The sequence below is a fragment of the Notothenia rossii genome (assembly GCF_949606895.1).
Source record: "Notothenia rossii genome assembly, chromosome: 6".
Classification (NCBI taxonomy): domain Eukaryota; kingdom Metazoa; phylum Chordata; class Actinopteri; order Perciformes; family Nototheniidae; genus Notothenia; species Notothenia rossii.
In genome coordinates, this window is record NC_136909.1 from 80,624,781 (window position 1) to 80,644,644 (window position 19,864).

The 19,864-nt window shown below is 39.1% G+C and overlaps 1 protein-coding gene and 1 long non-coding RNA gene across 8 annotated transcripts in view; one reads left to right on the top strand and one right to left on the bottom strand.

The window, feature by feature from the left end:
- Positions 1–19,864, top strand: part of LOC307043201 — a 71,445-nt gene that overhangs the window by 14,305 nt on the left and 37,276 nt on the right. For all 3 annotated transcript variants that reach the window (XR_013809298.1, XR_013809299.1, XR_013809300.1), the window contains exon 2: positions 4,227–4,272. This is a non-coding gene — a long non-coding RNA (uncharacterized lncRNA). The remainder of the gene's footprint in view (positions 1–4,226; positions 4,273–19,864) is intronic.
- Positions 16,791–19,490, bottom strand: LOC307042304 (uncharacterized protein). 5 transcript variants are annotated; one of them, XM_079686126.1, is made up of 6 exons: positions 19,392–19,490; positions 18,850–18,908; positions 18,627–18,765; positions 17,831–17,914; positions 17,331–17,575; positions 16,791–17,229 (listed from the first exon to the last, which is right to left on the bottom strand). In XM_079686126.1, exons 3-6 carry the CDS (start codon positions 18,751–18,753, stop codon positions 16,921–16,923), a joined length of 765 nt encoding a protein of 254 aa, XP_079542252.1. In that variant the 5' UTR covers positions 18,754–18,765; positions 18,850–18,908; positions 19,392–19,490; the 3' UTR covers positions 16,791–16,920. The 5 variants fall into 5 exon arrangements, 3 of the variants coding, with proteins under 3 accessions (XP_079542252.1, XP_079542253.1, XP_079542254.1); XR_013809069.1 differs by lacking the exon at positions 17,331–17,575; XM_079686127.1 differs by lacking the exon at positions 17,831–17,914.

Consider the following 19,864-nt stretch of genomic DNA (forward strand, 5'->3'; position numbering starts at 1 on the left):
GATACATAGATAGATAGATAAATAGAGAGATAGATAGTTAGATACATAGATAGATAGATACATAGATAGATAGATACATAGATACATAGATACATAGATAAATAGTTTATTGATTTATTTATTTTAGCAGGTCTCCCTTGAAAAAGAGATCAATGATCTCAATGGGATACACCTGGATAAATAAAGGTTTGAAATGGAAATGAAAAATTGATCCCAATTTGGGAAATGATTTTCGTTACAGAAGCAAAAGTGTGTTCAGACATTGAAATACAAAAACTTAAAATTGAGGTATAGTTTTGCTGTTTTTGCTGAGCATATTAAGCACCAAGCACTGTTTTTCTAATGAAACACAACATCACTGAAAACTGGAATTTGCTGTTTCAAAGAAAATGTTCTTTAAAAGAAAGAATTTGTGGTCTGGTTTCAGGCTCTGCTAAAATGAAATGCTCTGAACATGCAGAAATAATACCGTGATGAAAGCAGAAGACCAGGTCTCCAATGTGGACAGATACTGACCAGCAAGAAGTAATGACTTAAAGGAGACATGTCATGGCCATTTCCACTGATCATAATTCCATTGTTGAGGTCTACTAGTCATTACATGCCATTTTGAGGAGGAAAATCCAGCTCAATTTGTTTTAAGACGTTTATATAGAGAACAGTTGTATTTTTGTCCTTTTTTAAAGAGGACACTCAAACCGTTGAAGTAAGACAGACATGTTTGTATGCCTTTAGCAGATGTTTTAATAGTTAGAAAGCTCTTCAGGGTCCCATTTCTGTCACTTCCTGTATGTCTACATACATTGCTTCCATCTTTGTCAAAGAGCATTTGAATTTGTGTGTGTGTGTGTGTGTGTGTGTGTGTGTGTGTGTGTGTGTGTGTGTGTGTGTGTGTGTGTGTGTGTGTGTGTGTGTGTGTGTGTGTGTGTGTGTGTGTGTGTGTGTGTGTGTGTGTGTGTGTGTGTGTGTGTGTGTGTGTGTGTGTGTGTGTGTGTTAGGAAAAGTGTGGGAGCTCCAGAGGAGGATGTAGTTTACAACATTCCCATGATTTCCTTCGAACAGGAGACTGAGCTGGTTGGGTCGGGAATTAGTTTGTATGAAATAGAAAAGGCTGACTTGTTCAATTTAGGTTCAGAAATCCAGAATGTATCACTTTTAATATAACAGATCATTTCGGGTGTGTTGCCTCTCTGAAGTACATAACTCTGTCCTGAAACAGTATCAGAATGTGTGTAAGGTAACATCTGACTGTGCAAGAGCTTTGCATTTCAAAAAAAGACAGATGATACATTGTCAGCACGATGCAGTCATTCTTGTTTTCACTTTACCAGTCTAATAAGTGATGTGTCACTGTTTAAAACCATGGGCAAGGTGACAAGTTCCTAAATGTCACGGAAAGTAATGGTCGGGGCTGAGGGTGCAGATGTTTCAGATTTACAAAAGAAAATACAGATTACATGAAGTGATAGCATTTCCAGTAAGAGTCAAAGATGGATCCATTCGTAATGATTAAAGCTCCCATGTCATGGCCATTTCTACTGATCATAATTCCATTGTTGAGGTCTACTAAAATAGATACTGTGCAATTTTCCAAACTCACATTGGTTTCTCATACATCGTCTCTGTATAGTATGTGTATTCACTCTCTGTCCTAAACGGCTTGTTGGAGCTCCTGCCCCCCCCCCCCCCCCCCCCTCCCTGTGAGCCCAGTGTGCTCTGATTGGTCGTGAAGCTGACAGGCTCGTTGCTGCTCGCAGCTGTGTGAGCTGCTGCAAGGAGCAGACACGCTTTACGTATCGGCGTCTCGGCGATACAGGAGAACAAGCGAAACTCATCCTGAGCACAAACAAACACTCACAGCCGAAGTAAAAACAATAAGTGTGGCTTGATATTGAGTAAAAAAAAAGGTTTATAACGCTGTGAGAATGGGTCTGCGGAGAGCATTTCTCCGCCATCCCAACGTAGTAGTCCGAAAAACGTTTACCCATTTAAACAGTCGTGGTAGATACCTTGTTTGTTTTAAACATCATAAATACACAAACAACAATGAATACTTGCAGGTTGTGTACCCGAATCTCCCGCTGGTCCAAACAAAGTTGGAACAGCATCGTTCTTCAGTGCCCTACGCTGTACATATCCAGCATGGATCGCTGAAAGGTTAGGGAAGCTTTGTTTCGTGAAAGGCTGGCAGAGGGTGCGGCCATAGCTCTTGGCGTGGCTACTGGGTGTCCCTACGTAGCGATACCCAGGAAGAATTTTCTGTGTTAGAGTTTTACTCGCTAGAGGGTGTACTTTAAGGGTTTTTGACTCTGCAGACCGTTTACATAAAAACCTTCATAACACACAGGGGGATGGGTAATAACCGGAAAAGCATGACATGGGACCTTTAAGGGGTCATCACAGGTCACCACACATGAACTTCTTGACCCAAGGTTGTGAAAACATTCACTTTCAACATTTCCTGTTTTGACAGAGCTTCACTTTTGCTAAACCACTTTGGTCTATTTTCTGTTTGTGCTTTACAGGATTTCAGATGAAGTGTTTTAAGAGGCAAAATATGACTGTTGGTAATCACATAACTTTTCCTCAAAGCTCAGCTGTGGACTTAACTGCACTGGGATGTGTGGTAACAATTGGAAATTAGCTTTTTTGCCTTTTAAAAAAAATATAATATGAGATATTAACCTCACATTTCTGTGATGAGGACAGAGCTGTAGACCTTCAGGTGACGACGTAGATCAACGTACAGTAAAGTGTTACAGCGTGGGGAAACAGCTAGCGAAGTTAACATGTTGTACCTTCTGGTTTACTGTACATTACAAATTATATATTTCTTTATAATAACAAAACCAGGCAGAAGTGACTCTGCACAGCCTGAAGTTGAGACATGCCTTTAAAGAAGTCAAAACTGAAACCTGGACAGAGATGCTGCAGCTGCTCTGAAGATAATCTGGTACAGTGTTTGCCAATAAATAGTTTCAGCAAACAGCACCTGCTAGAAAACACAGCTTTTAAAAAGGTATATACTTTTATCTGTAGGTATTAAACAATCAAGATGCGTTATTTAATTAGCTTTAGAGTTGTTGGAAGGTATAGATTTTAGCCACTTATAGAGATATAAAGTCAAGGAATTGACTCAGTAATGTCTGGATCTATTAAACTTTGGCTAACATTAGCCACATAAGCTACTTGTCATATCAGACCAAACAATGCTGCAGCAACAAAAGCCCTGATGGTACTAAATGGAGTGTGATTTATTGTCTTTTAAAAGTGTTGATTTCTTTCGATCATAAGGTTGATATTCATATAATGATTCCACTCAGAAATGTACCCAAACAGATTACGTATTTCCTCAAGTCAGGCGATTCAGTAACCCTTCACTGGACGGAAATCATTTAACCATGCCTCTGGGAATTCTGGGAAATGGCAAAAATATGTTTATTTTTGAATGTAGCCGCAGATAGGGCTGTTTCTCATGACACACATCGCAAGGTCAGTGTATGTGTCCCCTTCTCAGGCTTTCTTCTGAGAACACACAAACACACACACACACACACACACACACACACACACACACACACACACACACACACACACACACACACACACACACACACACACACACACACACACACACACACACACACACACACACACACACACACACACACACACACACACACACAACAAAAAAATTGTTGGAGCAGTTTGAAGCTGAGTGAGGGAGGAAGCTTGCAGTTAGTTTGAGTAGGAGATTCTTGTGTGTGTGTGTGTGTGTGTGTGTGTGTGTGTGTGTGTGTGTGTGTGTGTGTGTGTGTGTGTGTGTGTGTGTGTGTGTGTGTGTGTGTGTGTGTGTGTGTGTGTGTGTGTGTGTGTGTGTAGGAAGTGGTTTGTCACTGATGACTCAGCCGGGCCGAGCCTCTCATTTTCTTTCCCTCCCTCTCTATCATCTACTTTTCTTTATAAACTCAATTCATGTCTCTTTTCCACTCTGTCTCTTTTTTTATGTTCTGTCCTTCTCTTATCTTCTCTCTCCCCCCTCTTCTACTCTCCTCTCCTCATTTATCCTTGACCTTTGGAGGTATTTTGATGCGAGAGTGTGTGTGTTGGTCTGTTAATACACTCAGAAATGTGTGTGGGAAGCTAACTGGCTTCTTTCAGTGACATTAACACATTCCTTTTGTCTCCTTTTTCCTCTCTTCTCTTTCTTTCTTTGCTCTTCTTAGTGTGCAGTGAATACTTTCTGATGAAGAGAAGGATGGAGACAAACCGGTGAGTAAAAAAGCGCTGGACCTTTTTTTCAACATTGGCTGGTATTTATCAATCTTTGAAGCAATGGAGTTCAAGGAAAGTCTCTTTGGTTTTACATTACAATGTATTGACTGGTTGGAAAGAACTGCGCCGTTATTCTAGATCAACATTTCTGCTTTGAAATCTTTGAACCTAGGGTTTAAAAGCAGGAAGGATTGAAGAGCTGAATGGAAATGATTGCGTTATAACATTTTTCGACTTTGGTTGATTCGACTTGTGTGTGAGGCGCTGTTTGGCTGCCTTATGGTACTTTCAGTTGATTTATAATCTCTTAAATCTTTAAAAAGCAGTTAACGATTCACCTTTTTTATTAAAAATATTATATTTGTCCTTGATCAGGTTTTCAGCCCTATAGCAATATGTTACAAATGTGAACTGTGATGTAAAAATGAACTGGATTCTCCTAGTGATTAGCACTGTGCGGACTAATGTGTTGAGATATTTGGCGGTTGGTCTTGTTGTGGCAAATATCGGCTATATTTGGCACCTGGCACATATCCCGCTACTTCCGTACTTAGTCATGTAATCACGGTTTGACGCAACGGACCGCGCCTGTGAAGGAATGAAGTGAAAGTAAATCCCGCTGATATCACAGCAGCTGATGGTACAAGAGGATCAAAGAGCTCCAACTTTAATCACCTTCATCGATCTGAGCACCAGGGTCTTTTATTGACGTCATTGGGAGTTTTACAATCTGTATTGATGCACAGTGTACAAGATCTGAGAGCAGAAACACATATTGCACTCAATTTTGAATCCATTGTTGATTGGACTAGCTATGAGTGGCGACTTGTTTTCTTCAGAGATTGCTTGTGTAGTTTAGTAATCATTTGTGACACATTCTAACAATTGAAATATACATTTTCCTCAGTGGCTTCTTTGTAGGTCTGCAGTATCAGAAACGTGAGACAAACGTTGCCAACACGTATCAATTCCGCCAGCCAACCTCAGAACATCTGACTGTATCAGCTCTACTTGGCATCTACATGCTCCACCCTCTGGCAGCCATATTCACATCAATACCGTACTCGTGTAGTATATGAATACTATCTATTTTGCTGATTGGGCAGTGATCATTTCAACAGTGCATCAATATGACTTTCTGTTTGTCTGATCCTCAGCTAGCTTGTAGTGTCATGAAACCATCCCTTCTAAAAAGTATTTTGGACATCAAAGCTGAAGTTATTACAATACTGAGAGTACATTCAGAGTGTCTCTGACACACAAAGAAATGTCTCATAGTTTAACAGCCCTTAAATTTGAATGATTGTACAAATACATTCTGGCGTGTCATGTTACTTGTAAATCTGACTGTGACACCACAACAAATGCCTTCATGCACGCTAGTGGTATCTATCAGATGCTAGCAGTAGTGCGGAATAACACAAAGTATTTTATGCTAATTTAGCTTACTGAGCTAGCTAAACATTAGTATTATGGTTTGCAAAGGTACATTTCCCATTGCAATATATATGCAATAGTTACATAACATACATGTTAGTTACATAACATGTTAGTTACATAACAACCATGTTACATTTGCCATAAGATGGCTGTTGTATGTTTTTTTCTTTTTAGCAAAGCCATTTATCGCCTTGGTTCATATGATACATTAGAACCATTCTGAATGTCAGTGCTGATCATTATCAGGAAACTGCGGCCTAGAGAATGGGTCAGTACAACACACACACACACACACACACACACACACACACACACACACACACACACACACACACACACACACACACACACACACACACACACACACACACACACACACACACACACACACACACACACACACACACACACTGCCTAACCTACGCCAGCCCTGTTCCATGAAGGCACCCCCCGTTTACCGTAAGTGTTTTTGTCATCCGTGGGCTTCGATCTGGTGATGCAGTAAGTTTTGGTATCGTATCCGTGGCCGAGTATCACTGAGAGATACCGAGAGCAGTGCAGCGTGGGTAGGCGTGGGAGGGCTGCGTTAGAGATGACTCAGCGCTCTGTTGCCGGGTAGAAGAGCACCAACCATCGCCCACCCCCATACATCTGAAGAAATACAGTATCTGATGTAGCCGTCAATGTTACCCCGACCTTGAATAAACATTTAAACTGAACAAGGATAATATTTGCATGACTCTTTAAGCAGCATCATATTCCCTCTAGTGCAAAGATAGCTGTGTTTAAATAATGGATTAATAGATAACAAAACCAGAAATACCTGGAAAATATTGTGGTGGATGGACTAATATTAAAGAAGTCCACTTAACAAGGCTGTGTTACTTGCTGTTTACGCTTCTAAAGCTAATTCAGGAAGCTTATTAATTGCATCCAGTGAACATCTAACCAAAACTATTTTTGTAGCTAGTTAGCACTGACTTCATACTTTGGTTAAGCTTCAACAGTGGCCTCTTAGATGCCCCTATGCTACGCTTTGTAACCAGAAAGCTCTACAATAGTAATCATAATAATAATAATAAATTGAATTTATATAGCGCTTCTCATCTGCCAAGACAAATCCCGAAGCGCAAAACAGTAAATGCTGAAGCTAAGGAAAGGCAAAAGCAAGCTGCAATAAAAAGAAGAGAACAACAAAATGCAGAAGAAGCTAAATAGGGCAATAATAGTTTTTATGTGCGTGTCTGCATGTGTATTCTTAGTAGTGGTTTGAATCAAACTTGTTTTGGTTTGTTTGAACACGAAACCGTGACATTGGCCTTAAAATGCTTCTCACTGCAAATACTTTATGTGTCAGTAGTTGCGGCTTATGCCGTCTAAATGAAAGGAATTGGATCCAGACAGTCAAGGAAATGTATTATTAAATGTAAAGTTGTTTTGTTGTTTTGTTTTTACTATCACAAATTTAAATTGGATTAATATAGAGACATTTTTCTGAGCCCACTATACTGTATTGCAGGCAACAATTGAGAGCTGATGATTGAGTTGATACCTAAGTGATGATAAACCGTGTGTGTGTGTGTGTGTGTGTGTGTGTGTGTGTGTGTGTGTGTGTGTGTGTGTGTGTGTGTGTGTGTGTGTGTGTGTGTGTGTGTGTGTGTGTGTGTGTGTGTGTGTGTGGGTGTGTGTGTGTGTGGGTGGGTGGGTGGGTGTGTGTGTGTTCTCATCACTCATGTCAGGTTCAAGATCAATAAATGTCAAAGCTGAATATCCTAGCAAGATGAAAACAGTAGTTAGTAGATCACTAGTTTGTGGGCGGGCGTGTGTGTGTGTGTATTTTGTTGCTTATTTACTCATCAGAATTGTCCTGTGAGTTAAAGTAAATGACTAAGTGCACCACAAACATCCCTCTGCTTATTAGTGAGGAGTTGTAAGGGAAGACACATATGACTAAGGTGTTTTCAGAAGGTTCGCTGTCTCGTTTTATGCCTAAGACTTCTCTCTTATTTTCTGTACGTCTTTCAAGTCCCATAGACAAATGAGTAACTTCCTCCTGCCTGTAGAGATGGTGATTCCTGCGTTGTGAAATATGAAGGTTACGCGGTTCAACTTGTGTTTTAAAATGGCTTTGAGGTCTGTTGGCCTCTAGTGGCCTCTATGATGCATTATTTTTGTATCGTTGCTTTTAACAGTCGAGCTTGTTTAACTCACTGTTTTGAATTTGATACAAACTTTATAATTTTGTTGTGTCTACTTTTCCTTCTGATAGATTGATCCAAATCAAACAACATACAGAACTTAAAAAGTGAAAACAAATCTGAATATATTATGAGCATAAACTAGGACTACAAGATCCAGACATTTCCTGGATTAGTTGATCTGCGAAAATGAATAACTGTTTTTATAATGAATAATTTTTAGTCATTTTCATGCTTTTATTTTGTCCTATCTGATAGTAAATTGAATATGTTTGGATGTTAGACTGCTGGGAGAATAATTATAGCAATTATAATACCTCTCATTGGGATTCGTGAAGTTATGATATGCCTTTACACAAAACCAACAAAAGATGTCGCCAGTTTGGATAATTGTCAGCGAAGTACTCAGACCCCTAATTTAAGTAAAAGTATCAATATCATAGTCTCAAAATACTCACTAAGATGTTTTGGTCTGTTGCACAAAGCCTCCCTAGTTTTCTGATAAGGGCGTGATACTACAAGAAAAAAACTAAAACCTGTTGGTGCTTTTATCCAAAGTACAAAACATCCACAATGCTTACAGTGAACATCATGTAACACTCATAAAGCTGCATTAACATGTAACTGTGTCTACTTTAACATAACTTATCAGAGTGTTTGGCCCTGATAAAGACTGTATATTTGTGCTTTCCAGGAATCATTGGCAAAGTTTGACTGTTTACACTTCATTACAGCATTATTGAGAAATCTTGTGTGTATGTTAGGGATACATACTGTGTGTGCAAATACTGTAGACACATGGGTTTTATACAGTTTCCCTGGGTGGGAGCAGACATAATGTGTATGGGTGGGTGTATGAAACCAAAAGCAGGCAGATGACTGACACTACAAGTCATGACACTGGTAAATAGCAACAGTATGATGAGGGAGAAAACAAGACAGAGAAGGATGCATGTACTTGTCTTCTCCACTAGAGGGCGCCTCCTGCCCACAGAAAACACACTGAGCTCCCATCACTGTTTTTCTCTGCAACAATCCTCCATTTTATCTGCGACTAAAATACTCTTTCACTCAACTTAAAGCTTTGTTTTCGACGCTTTTATGTTGAATTTCGATGTACCACCAACATAAACCACACACCGACACCGTTAAGCGTTTATTAATCACAGTATGAGCTGCAGGAAGTAAGCTATGTTATTATCTTTTAAGTATTTAACAGTTTAAACAAACACTTAAAACAATACTCCTCCAAATAATCGCTGTACTATACCAGTAATATGACTTTAAGCTCTAATAATGAAGCTCTGGCAATAAACTCTGAGTTGACAGCCATTTCATGTTTACCTGCTTCATGCTGTGTGTTTTCTCTCTGATGCATTTCTGGTGTTCCTACGAACTGAATTTAGCTGCTATATATTTGTACATTTCACACATAAGTATTGGCTTTTACTTAACTACGTCAATTTCTTAATTAAAAGTCACTTAATAAGTTAGTTTTTGTTATTATGAAACGCTGGTTTTGCAGTCAACTATTTCGCAACAGATTTCCCTTTGTCGTGCACCGTGTAGTCCGTACATTAATTATTAAAGGTGGCCAGTTTGTCAATTTTTCAGTTTTCATGATAGACAAGACAACCACAGGTTACATGTGATTTTTAAGAAAACGAAAAAAATACACATGAGTTTTCCAACATGGGTTTATCAATTAATGTTTGAACTACATACACCCGTTTCAAAGAATATGACACAACGTAGGCTATAAATAAGTAATTAAATGCATTTGAATAGTGTCTAATAAACAGTGCAGTGTTGAAGCTGTGGATATTAAAGCATTTATCAAATATGTTTTTTTTCTAACCCGGGATAGGATAATAAAATAACTTTAAAACTGACATTAAAAGTGTCTCAGCACGTCGTTGCTTCAGTAGATTTGATAAAATTCGAAAGCAGCAAAGTCTCTTCATATTTAACAAAAAGCACTACGTTTCTATATTACCTTTTCTCCTGCTGCTGGGAATTAAATATGCAATGGCTGTAGCTTCAAAAAGAAGTGTGACTAATTACTGGTCCGAAAGTGATGAGTATTTATTAGTCTACTATGTTTCCAAATGAATGTCGGTTTATTTTTCGCATTCTTGTTTTTGTAACTCAATCAGCCACAGATCGCATTTAAACACAATGTATGTTGAGACATGATGGCCTGCCAAACTCACAACATGTCAGCCGATGCTCTGCTGCTTTCACAAACAAAACGGAGCTAAAAAGGAAGAACAATTAAATAAAATAAAGTAAAAAAACGATGACATTTGTTTTAAAATGTTAACATATTAACGTCCTGTATCCAATGTGTTTCCTTTATACGTAAGGTTGAGCTGCGGGGATTTAAAGGCGAGACTTCGCTTTATTACCACATTTAATAACCTATTAATATACTTACTCATCTGGTTATCACTCATGTGCATACTTTATTATTTCACGTATCGTTTCACAACAGCCTCGGCAAAAGTTGTATTTATCTATTAAAAACCAGAGGAACTCCATTAATTTAACGCTGCGCCTTTTAGGTAAAGCAGGTCCTAATTGAATCAGCACTGCAGGTATTTCCTTCATTGTAATACGGTTGAGTTCTTAGGAGAAAACAAACCTCGTGTGCTTTAAATAACATTTCTAAATGTCAAGTTTTGCATGACTTGAAAGTATCCGTTTGTGTCGTTGTTTACGGCACATTTTCACTCTGTAAACATCAAAACAACGCCGACTGATATTCTAAATGTCACAGCAAAATATGCTTCCTGTGAGATGACATGGCACACATTAGATCTTTCTTCTCACACTTCTTTTCACACACACAGAGAAGGAAAACCACGCAGAGATTAACGATGTGTAAAGAAATGTAGACTGCGCTTTATTAATGTTAATACCGAAATAAAGTAAAGACTGCTCTGTCTCAAAATAATAAACGCTTTACATTTGAAGTGGTTTATTTAATAATTCTTCCATCTTTAAAGAAACAGTTTTTCCAAAACGGTAAAAATGTCTAGTTTTTGTAATTTAGCAAAACTAATTAATCAATCTAGCTCTTTTTCTTTTTGATTGTGGAATTGATTTAAACATTTACAGTGACGTCCATTTTCTCTTTAAACTTGAACTTTATAGTACAATTATGTGTAAGATAAAGAGAACCTGAATAACTCATATTTAACTAAATAATTGAGTGATAACACAGAAAAAATCCCGAAATCAGTTGTAAACATGATAAAAGCAGCACTGAGTCGTGAAATCTACTTCAGCTATTCGAATTTCATTTTCTTTGAACTTGAATATATAAGGTTTCACATCTTAATTCTCCTATGAGTGTGTTTCTGAGTCACATGCGGTTGTGACGAAGATAACATTTAACCCACTGTCTTTTCTCACTTTAAGTCAACGTTAAATTGATATTATAAATTTTAAAGGTTGCGTTCTGCAGGCGTAGGATCAGACGTTTAATGTAGGAGGTGGATTGTTTTTGCATTGTGTCGCTTTTGCAACCTGGGCAAACGGCTGCTTCAAGACAACACATATATAAAGTGTGTGGGGAAGAATAAAGGAGGATGCTTTTATTGTTTAGCCTGTCGTAATTATAAATGGTGTGGATAAAAAGAATAACACATTAAATCCTTCCTGATGTGTATTTTATTGCAAACTGGAATATTAGACATCATATTTTTTATGAACATTTTTAACACTGTAAATCTGTATAGCCAAAGAACACTTAAGATTAATTAATATATTTACTAGATTTTATTTATATATTTAAGTGTTTTAGAGGTGCCATTTTCTGTTGCGGTGCTCTTAATATATATTCCTGTGATGGTAAAATAAGGCCTTGGGTATTTAATTGTCTTAGTGGATTTTTACTATTTGACGTGTAATGACTCCTCCTGGCATATTCTAAGAGTTATACAAATACTAAGAACATGTTTTTATTTGTCTGCTGTGGTTAAGATACTTGGTATTCAAGGTAAAAACAGAGATGAATAAAACATTTGAGCAAATTATTTCAAAGTAGTCTAGTGTCAAACTCTGCACAAACATAATCCTGCACACTAAAACTCAAACCTTCAAATGTGGTAAAAAAAGAAAAGGCAAAACATATTTTTATATACAACATTTTATTTTTCTTTATTTCCAAAGATTTAGGAAGCTATCAGTTGAAGTGTCAATCACAACATGTATCCCAACGGGGAATTCAGGAAAAACACTTTAATTTGTTCTAAAGCATCTCAGCTTACAGTTTGTATCCGTGTTTTGTGCTGGTCCCCTCATTCATTTGTGACATCTTTGAGATCGAAATCCAACCTTATCCTAATAGCAGATAAACCTCAAGTGAAACTACATAACTAAACAAACAAAGCGGTACTTTCTTCCAAACGGTAATCATATAATTGGAGCACACACCTGCTTCTTCTGCAGGCATCAAAGGAGAGCATGCTTTATCACTCTGTTAATGATAATCCTGTGTCTATTGTAAGTGAATGTTCAGTTCCAGACATAAGGGAGACAAAATATCTAACCGTTACACTCGGGAAGCATAAAATGCGACATCTTAATGAATACATTTAAGCATCATACTGCTTCAAGGTGACGCTGATCAGTTCTTTATTTAATTTAAGCTGTTATTAATGTATCTTATTCTATTTGACATGTAAACAGTTGACTTATTTCTGCCTGCATAGTGATGACTTGCAACATTTTCTGGCACTTTCTAATTCAATTTCTGTTTCTACATTACACGTTGGGGGAGCCTGGGACTTTTTAAGACTTTCATTGCCAAAACAAGCTATTGTGCACATGACAATAAAGCCTTTGGATCTTTAAATGACGTTCAGTGTGGAGACCGTATTCTCAGATTTGATTCAGGGGACCTGGTTTTGGCAAGAATCAAATGAAACAACATCTGAGGAGAAGATTGGCAGGGAAACGATGTGGTTCTCTCAGGTGTGCATGACAACAGATTTAGGTTCTATAAAGCCTCCATGCAAGACGAATCAATAACCGCCTCACTGTTTACATCTGTCAGGGATGTAGTTGTCCCACAATAACTGGGTCACTTAGAAATGCTGAATTGCAGAAGACATGTTTTCCAGTTAAGGTATTTTTTTAAACTGTATGTAATCACCTTTATGCACGTGTCATATTTAAGGAGGAAGTTAAAGTGTGTGACACCTGATGTTTGAGTTGCTGTTGTTGTGAAGTTTAATAAGGAAATGATAGGCAAAGACCCGCCGTGACGCAGGCCAGTAACGGGAACGTTGTGTTGAGTCCAGGTGTGGTTTTTATTACATCCAACTCCTTACTTTCTCTCTTTCACATCCAAACCTCTAACCACCAGCACACTCTCATACATGGACCATCTAGTGAGATTATATATTTTGTTTTGTTTTTGGCAGACTGGGATATTTATGGGTCACCTCGACAAAGATCTTACATTTTCTGTTTACGCAAGATGTATTTTGCTGCTTGTTGTAGAGAAACTACTTTGTCAGGTTAAGTATAAGATCATGGTTTGGCTTACAGTAAGACATACATTTAGAGGAAATGGACTTTTAGTTTTAAGGGACACAAACAGCGGTCTCCTGCCGAGGCTTTGATTAGATAAGTATTTTGGATTTTTCGCAAACACATGTAATACGGAATGAATATGTTTCCTCTTAAACTAATTAATAGGACACTTAATTATTGTGAGACTGCCAATAAGGCTTTTCAGCACCTTTTGTCACACTGACCCTTGCTGACAGATGCGGGTTCAGAAAGTATTATGGAAGCCTATTCTTATTTGACAGTCAGTTTCAGGTATAATATATTTCATGGCTTTTATTGTCATTCCTATATTCGTATATTCGTATGTATAGCTACAGTGTAGTTATGTCGATTAAAATCTCAGGTCCCAGGCTCCTCCAGCAGTGCAACACAAGTAAGTATAATAAAATAGAATAGAAGTAGTGCCATAATATATAAAACTGCTCTCAAAGACTGCACAAGTCAGCCAGCTCTTTGAATCTCATAGTCAATCAAATGCTAATATAGAAGCCCACCACCAGCTGCAGCATTCGGATCAGACGCTGTTCTGATCATGATTACTGGTTGAAGGTCAATTAAGGTTGCGATGCTCTCAATACATGTTCCTGTGATGGTCAAATAAGATTTACTTGTGTTTAGTAGTGGATTTTTACTATTTGACGTGTGTAATGACTCCTCCTGGCATATTTTAAGAGTTATACAAATACTAAGAACATGTTTTGATTTGTCTGCTGTTGTTAAGATACTTGGTATTCAAGGTAAAAACAGAGATAAATAAAAAAGTTTAGGGGTCAATCTCTCTGATGGTAAAGCGTTTAAGCACATGTTCATCGTGTGCGGTAAACCAGCATCGTAGCATCATTAAAACTCTGAGAAACTTCTGTTCCCGTCAGCGGATTTGTTTAGTTTTCAGGACTTAAGTAATGTCTTCCTGTATTTGTGTCTCTTTAGAGGACTGGACCGTCAGGGATCAGGCTTTGAACAAGTCTTTTTAACCTTCGTATTGGGAATAAAGACTCTGGCACCATTTGTATTGGACTGATTCATTTCTTAATCAGTTTTTTGCAAGAATACTGGACACAGCCAGACATATGGTACTAATTGCAGTAAAAGTTAGGATGAAAGGTCTGGGACTTATTTTAGTAAGCGTTGTTGATAGTGCTTTTCCTGGGGAAAAAAAATACATAAAATGTAAAAAATAAGAAGCATACTCTGTAAATAAGAGATGTTGAAATGTGCACTCTGTTTTTGGTGTCCATCAGAAACATTATCTCCACACCAGCAGCACACATTAAGCTGTGTTTTCTAAGCGAGGATGTACGTGCATCACACACACACACACACACACACACACACACACACACACACACACACACACACACACACACACACACACACACACACACACACACACACACACACACACACACACACACACACACACACACACACACACACACACACTACAGACCTGAATCACTACTGTAAATTGAGTAAAAATAATAACCGGCTGGCTGAGTCTTTCCGTCACTTTCTTCTCTGCAGGTTGATGCATTTCCTGACGTTCAACAGGCTGTCAGTGTGGCATTTAGAGGAGATGAGCATGACCTTAACCTTTTAACATTAAGAGAACAACTCATTTGAATATTGCACACAGCTGTAATTAGCAGGTGCATCACAACGCAAGAGTGTAAAAGTATGCAGCTTCACAAAATTAATCTAGAGATACAAAGTGAAAAGAGAAAGGGAGTTGAACTCTGGACAGAAGGTGTGTGTTTTGGTGACTTTGTCGTGACATCTCTGAGCTTTTAGCTGCGCACGTAATGGCTGAACACATACAGAAGAGAAACCATTTTGTTGTGGCCTCCATTCCTGATGGAAGTGAGTAATATCCTGTTGAAGAAAGAAAACAGGACGTCTCCTTCAAGATTTAGCCCCCTAAATCTTGAAGGGGGCGCCCTGACTAGCTTTCTTTCTAATGTCAGGGTTAAGGCGATGTCTGTGGAAACTGCAGGGGGTCCAGAGAGGAGGGGAGGGGGTGAAGTGGGTTTTGACTAACAGCTCTAAGCTCTTCATGATGATGGAAGTGAGTCAGATCATTAAGGCGGATTCATGTTTTTAAAAAAAAATGTTTTTGGGGACAGGAACGAGGGTGGAGTGTTTTTGAAGCATGTGAAATACAGACTGCAGCAGGGACCTGTTGAAGATGTCTGTGAACGCCTTTGTGACTTTAACGCCCCCCCCACACACACACAGACACACACAATCCAGCACCCGTCACTTTTTACGCTGCCATGGAAATTTTTGCACTTCCATTTGCACTATGTACATCATCTTTGTTAATGTATAACCTGCTTACTTGAAGTAAACGGTTATTTTGTGTTTGTTTTGTAAATTATTGAGTGTTCTTGCATTTTAATGTGTGAGTTTTTTTATACCCCGGGACTTTGGGAAACAGTATTTTGATCTTTCTGTGTGTACAAACATATTTTGAGATTGACAATAAAGTTGACTTTGAGGCCCAACAGCAGCATCTCAGTTACCCTTGTCAGTGAAACACTTCTTTCATCTCCCCATTGCTCTTGCAATGTTTTGACAGTGTGTGCTGATTTGGGACTTGCACCTGCAATGGACCCTGTGCTCCGTTTCCCTGCTCACTCCATTGTTTATTCAGCGATTCTCTCCCCCCCTCTTTTGCTTCTGCTGCGAACCTCAGCTCCCTGTCCTTTCCTTCTGCTTTCTGATGACGGGCGTCCCTCTCTCCACAACCCTCTCACTGCAAAAACGCCCTGTCAAATGTAAGGCCAAACGTTCTAGATATAAGCATGCTTGCACTTAAAACAAGCACATTTGGCTGCCAGTGCAGTAAGCAAATTTCACTTGATAAGATGTCTTAAAACAAGTCAGGCTGTCCGACTGTCATTATAGCCCATAACATCTTGAAATAAGATTAGAAAGACTCATTTCAAGCAATCTAGTTAAGCCTATTTAATGCAAAAGAAGGCTATTATCACTCAAAACTAGGGTACTTTTTAGCATCAAATTACTTAAAATTAGATTTATGAATTTAGGGAGGCGTGTGGCGCAGTGGATAGTGCGTTGGTGTTAGGATAAGGGGGTCACAGGTTCAAACCCCACTGCAGTCAGCATGTCGTTGTGTCCCTGAGACACTTCACCCCAAATTGCTCCTTTGGGGATTGCCCACAGTATTGAGTATGTAAGTTGCTTTGGATAAAAGCGATAACATGTAATGAAATTCTTGTTTTTAGGGAGCTAAATTAGAAAACATGCTCTTAAAGTAAGTAAACATGACAATTCTTTCAAAAAACATGTTTTTATTAAGTCAGTCCATAACAAACAGGATCATTTTTCAAATGAACAAAGCTCTTCAAAATGTATACATCCTCATAGAACTGACAAAGATTGGACAAAGAATTCAAGTTCTCTACTTTTTGGGGAATTCTCCCCATTCAGCTATTGCTTTTTTGTACGAATGAGTAAAGTCACGCTCGTGAATACTGTCCTTCAGTTCCTCAGTCTGGATGACGGATGAGAGAGTAGCAACACATTTGGGGTAGGTGAGGTGGAAGGTGTAAAAACACCCCATCAGGATGAGTGGAGTCTCGTGGATCATTTCCTTAGGTAGGGTCATCAGTGGTATTTTGCCAACAGCCAGGAGGAGGTTAGTAGAGTCTATGATGACTGGACTGGTGATGGGCCGTTTCTGGAGAAACGTATTGGGGTCCTCAGATGGCTGAGAGCAACAAAGTAGAGACAAAAAGTAGAACAAAATTAAACCTCAGGGCATATCAAGTACCCTACCCTCACCTATGGTCATGAAGGATGGGTCATGACCGAAAGAACGAGATCGCGGGTACAAGCGGCCGAGATGGGTTTTCTCCGCAGGGTGGCTGGTGTCTCCCTTAGGGATAAGGTGAGAAGTTCGTTCATCCGGGAGGGACTCGGAGTTGAACCGCTCCTCCTTCGCGTCGAAAGGAGCCAGTTGAGGTGGTTCGGGCACCTAGTTAGGATGCCACCTGGGCGCCTCCCTAGGGAGGTGTTCCAGGCACGTCCAGCTGGGAGGAGACCGAGGGGTAGACCTAGAAACAGATGGAGGGATTATATCTCTTCGCTGGCCTGGGAGCGCCTTGGGATCCCCCAGTCAGAGCTGGTTGATGTGGCCAGGGAAAAGAAAGTTTGGGGCTCTCTGCTGGAACTGCTACCTCCGCGACCCGACCACGGATAAGCGGGAGAAGATGGATGGATGGATGGCATATCAAGTTTTATTTCAGTTTTATTTCAGTTTAACTGATACTGACTCAGATTCACCTCAAAAACATGGAAAAGTGCCTCACTTGCTGACCCAAGCTTTTTGGGTGGGGCAGTTGGGGAAGGAAATGTTGAGGGAAGTGCCTTCATCAAAGCAATGGCTGGTCCAGCTGAAAAACAATATGGATACATCAACTGCATTGTGCTTGTTAGGCAATTTTACTTTGACATTAAGTGTTGCGTAACTGAAAAGTAAGCACAAAAGCAAGGCAATATCTTTGTGCAGAGCCCTAGGGAGTATTAGCTAATCATGGAAAAACTATGCTGTCGGTGAACGACAGTGTGTGTGTATCCCTGAAGCGACATGAATCTTAATGTCACCGTGGGAAATTGTACATAAACTGGTGCTACTTTTTTTTCAAAATTGGCGTGAATGTTGCGCTAGGACAGAGAGCGTGGGATCACCAAAATCATATTGAATGTGCACAGCGAAATGAAAGAGTGAAATAAAAACGATTGCAGTTATAGGATCAGCAAACTGAAAGTTTGGCTGGATAGTGGGGGGGCAGCGGTCGGGGTGAATCTATAATATCCCCGACACTTTCGCTGCAGGGGATATAAAAAGCACTTGTCAGTTGCACAAGGGAAAGCAAAACAATAAGGGTCACCTGTATGCATGAGAAAAGGTAGAAGTGTTTAACCCCTCTAGTGACCACTACTACCTTATAACTACCATTTTGCCATAATTCAGTCATCAAAAAGGAGATCCTGTCCCATCAAAATAATGAAAATAAGCTAATACAATCACATCCCATGCAGCCATTAAATGCTCACCCCCAACCTATAAAACATCAGTGTTATCTATATTTGTATTATGCTTACATTTATCCAGACCCATTGGTGGCTTGTTCCACACTCCAAAGAACAATGCATTTTCGCAAATGCTTTCCCATCTGGCTTTGATCTGGTCAGTGAAGTTCTTGTTGCCTGCCTCTAGAATTTGGCCCATCTCGTCCAAAACCTGAGTGTAAAAATCAATAGAACTTTGATACAGAGAAAACAGCAAACAGATGTTAGATGTCTGAATAATTAACAAGAGATTTACCTTTTAAGAGTGACACAGTTGTGTCATCAAATCTATCCATCTCACAATGAAGAAGCAATCTGTAATTTACAGGAAAAGACAGTCACTGTCATTTTAAAAATCAACCCCAAAAAAAAAATCACATTAAAAAGGCATCAGACACTAAATTGTAAAATTGCTGTGATTCACTATGAACTAGCTAGGTTGACGTTAGCTAGTCTACAACCACCCTTTGCGTTTTTAACTAACTGCTAGCTTTTAACAGATACAATTACTGAATACCAAAAGAAAACGTATGATATTAACGTCGGCTAATTTTGTGTTCCTTACAGACAGTTTATTTATCTGAGAGTAGTTAACGTTAGCTAGCTTAATTTTTACATACCCCATTAGTGAGGTTAAGGTTAGCTAGCAACACGTGCTTCCTAGTTAGCTAGCTATCTTAGCTAATTCAGCTAACAGTTAACCAATCTACCAATGTACTACTACTTAATACATTGAAAGCACTAATATTTTACATACGCCTATGGACTTTTACTCCTACGTTCAGTTATTAACGTTACCTTAACTGCACTTCTTGGTCGCTGTCCTGCCTCTCTGGTGAAGGTGAACTGAACAACGTTTTACATTCCGCTGGCGCTGCGGAGCTTGGCTTGTGGTGCGTTCAGGTGATCCTCGTGAAATAGGAAATTCCACGTTTGCCATCATACATTTGGACAGGAACAGCGATCCACTTGTAAACACTGAGGACTGAGGAGGATCTCTTGATGTAAATAATATAGTACTGGCATTCGTTGTTTACATCTTTTAGTGGATATTTTCATTGATCCAGCTTCTGACAAACACATGGTAAATAAAGTCACTAATTTTCCGACTTTATGAGAGATGACAAACACCACATGGATGCACATTCCAGGTTTTTCTTCTTTCAGGGCCAATGAGAAGCAGAGTAGGGGCGGGTCTTCGCATAATTAAATAATGCAGCAAGCGCCAAATTCGCACACACAGTCACACACCACTGAGAGCAATCGTTATA

Coding starts and splice junctions, on each gene's coding strand:
- LOC307042304 (XM_079686126.1), bottom strand. CDS start 18,753: ATGGGCCAAATTCTAGAGGCAGGCAACAAGAACTTCACTGACCAGATC. Junction 17,915..18,626: donor ACCAATGGGTCTGGATAAAT/GTAAGCATAATA, acceptor ATTGTTTTTCAG/CTGGACCAGCCATTGCTTTG. Junction 17,576..17,830: donor CAAAAAGCTTGGGTCAGCAA/GTGAGGCACTTT, acceptor ATCTGTTTCTAG/GTCTACCCCTCGGTCTCCTC.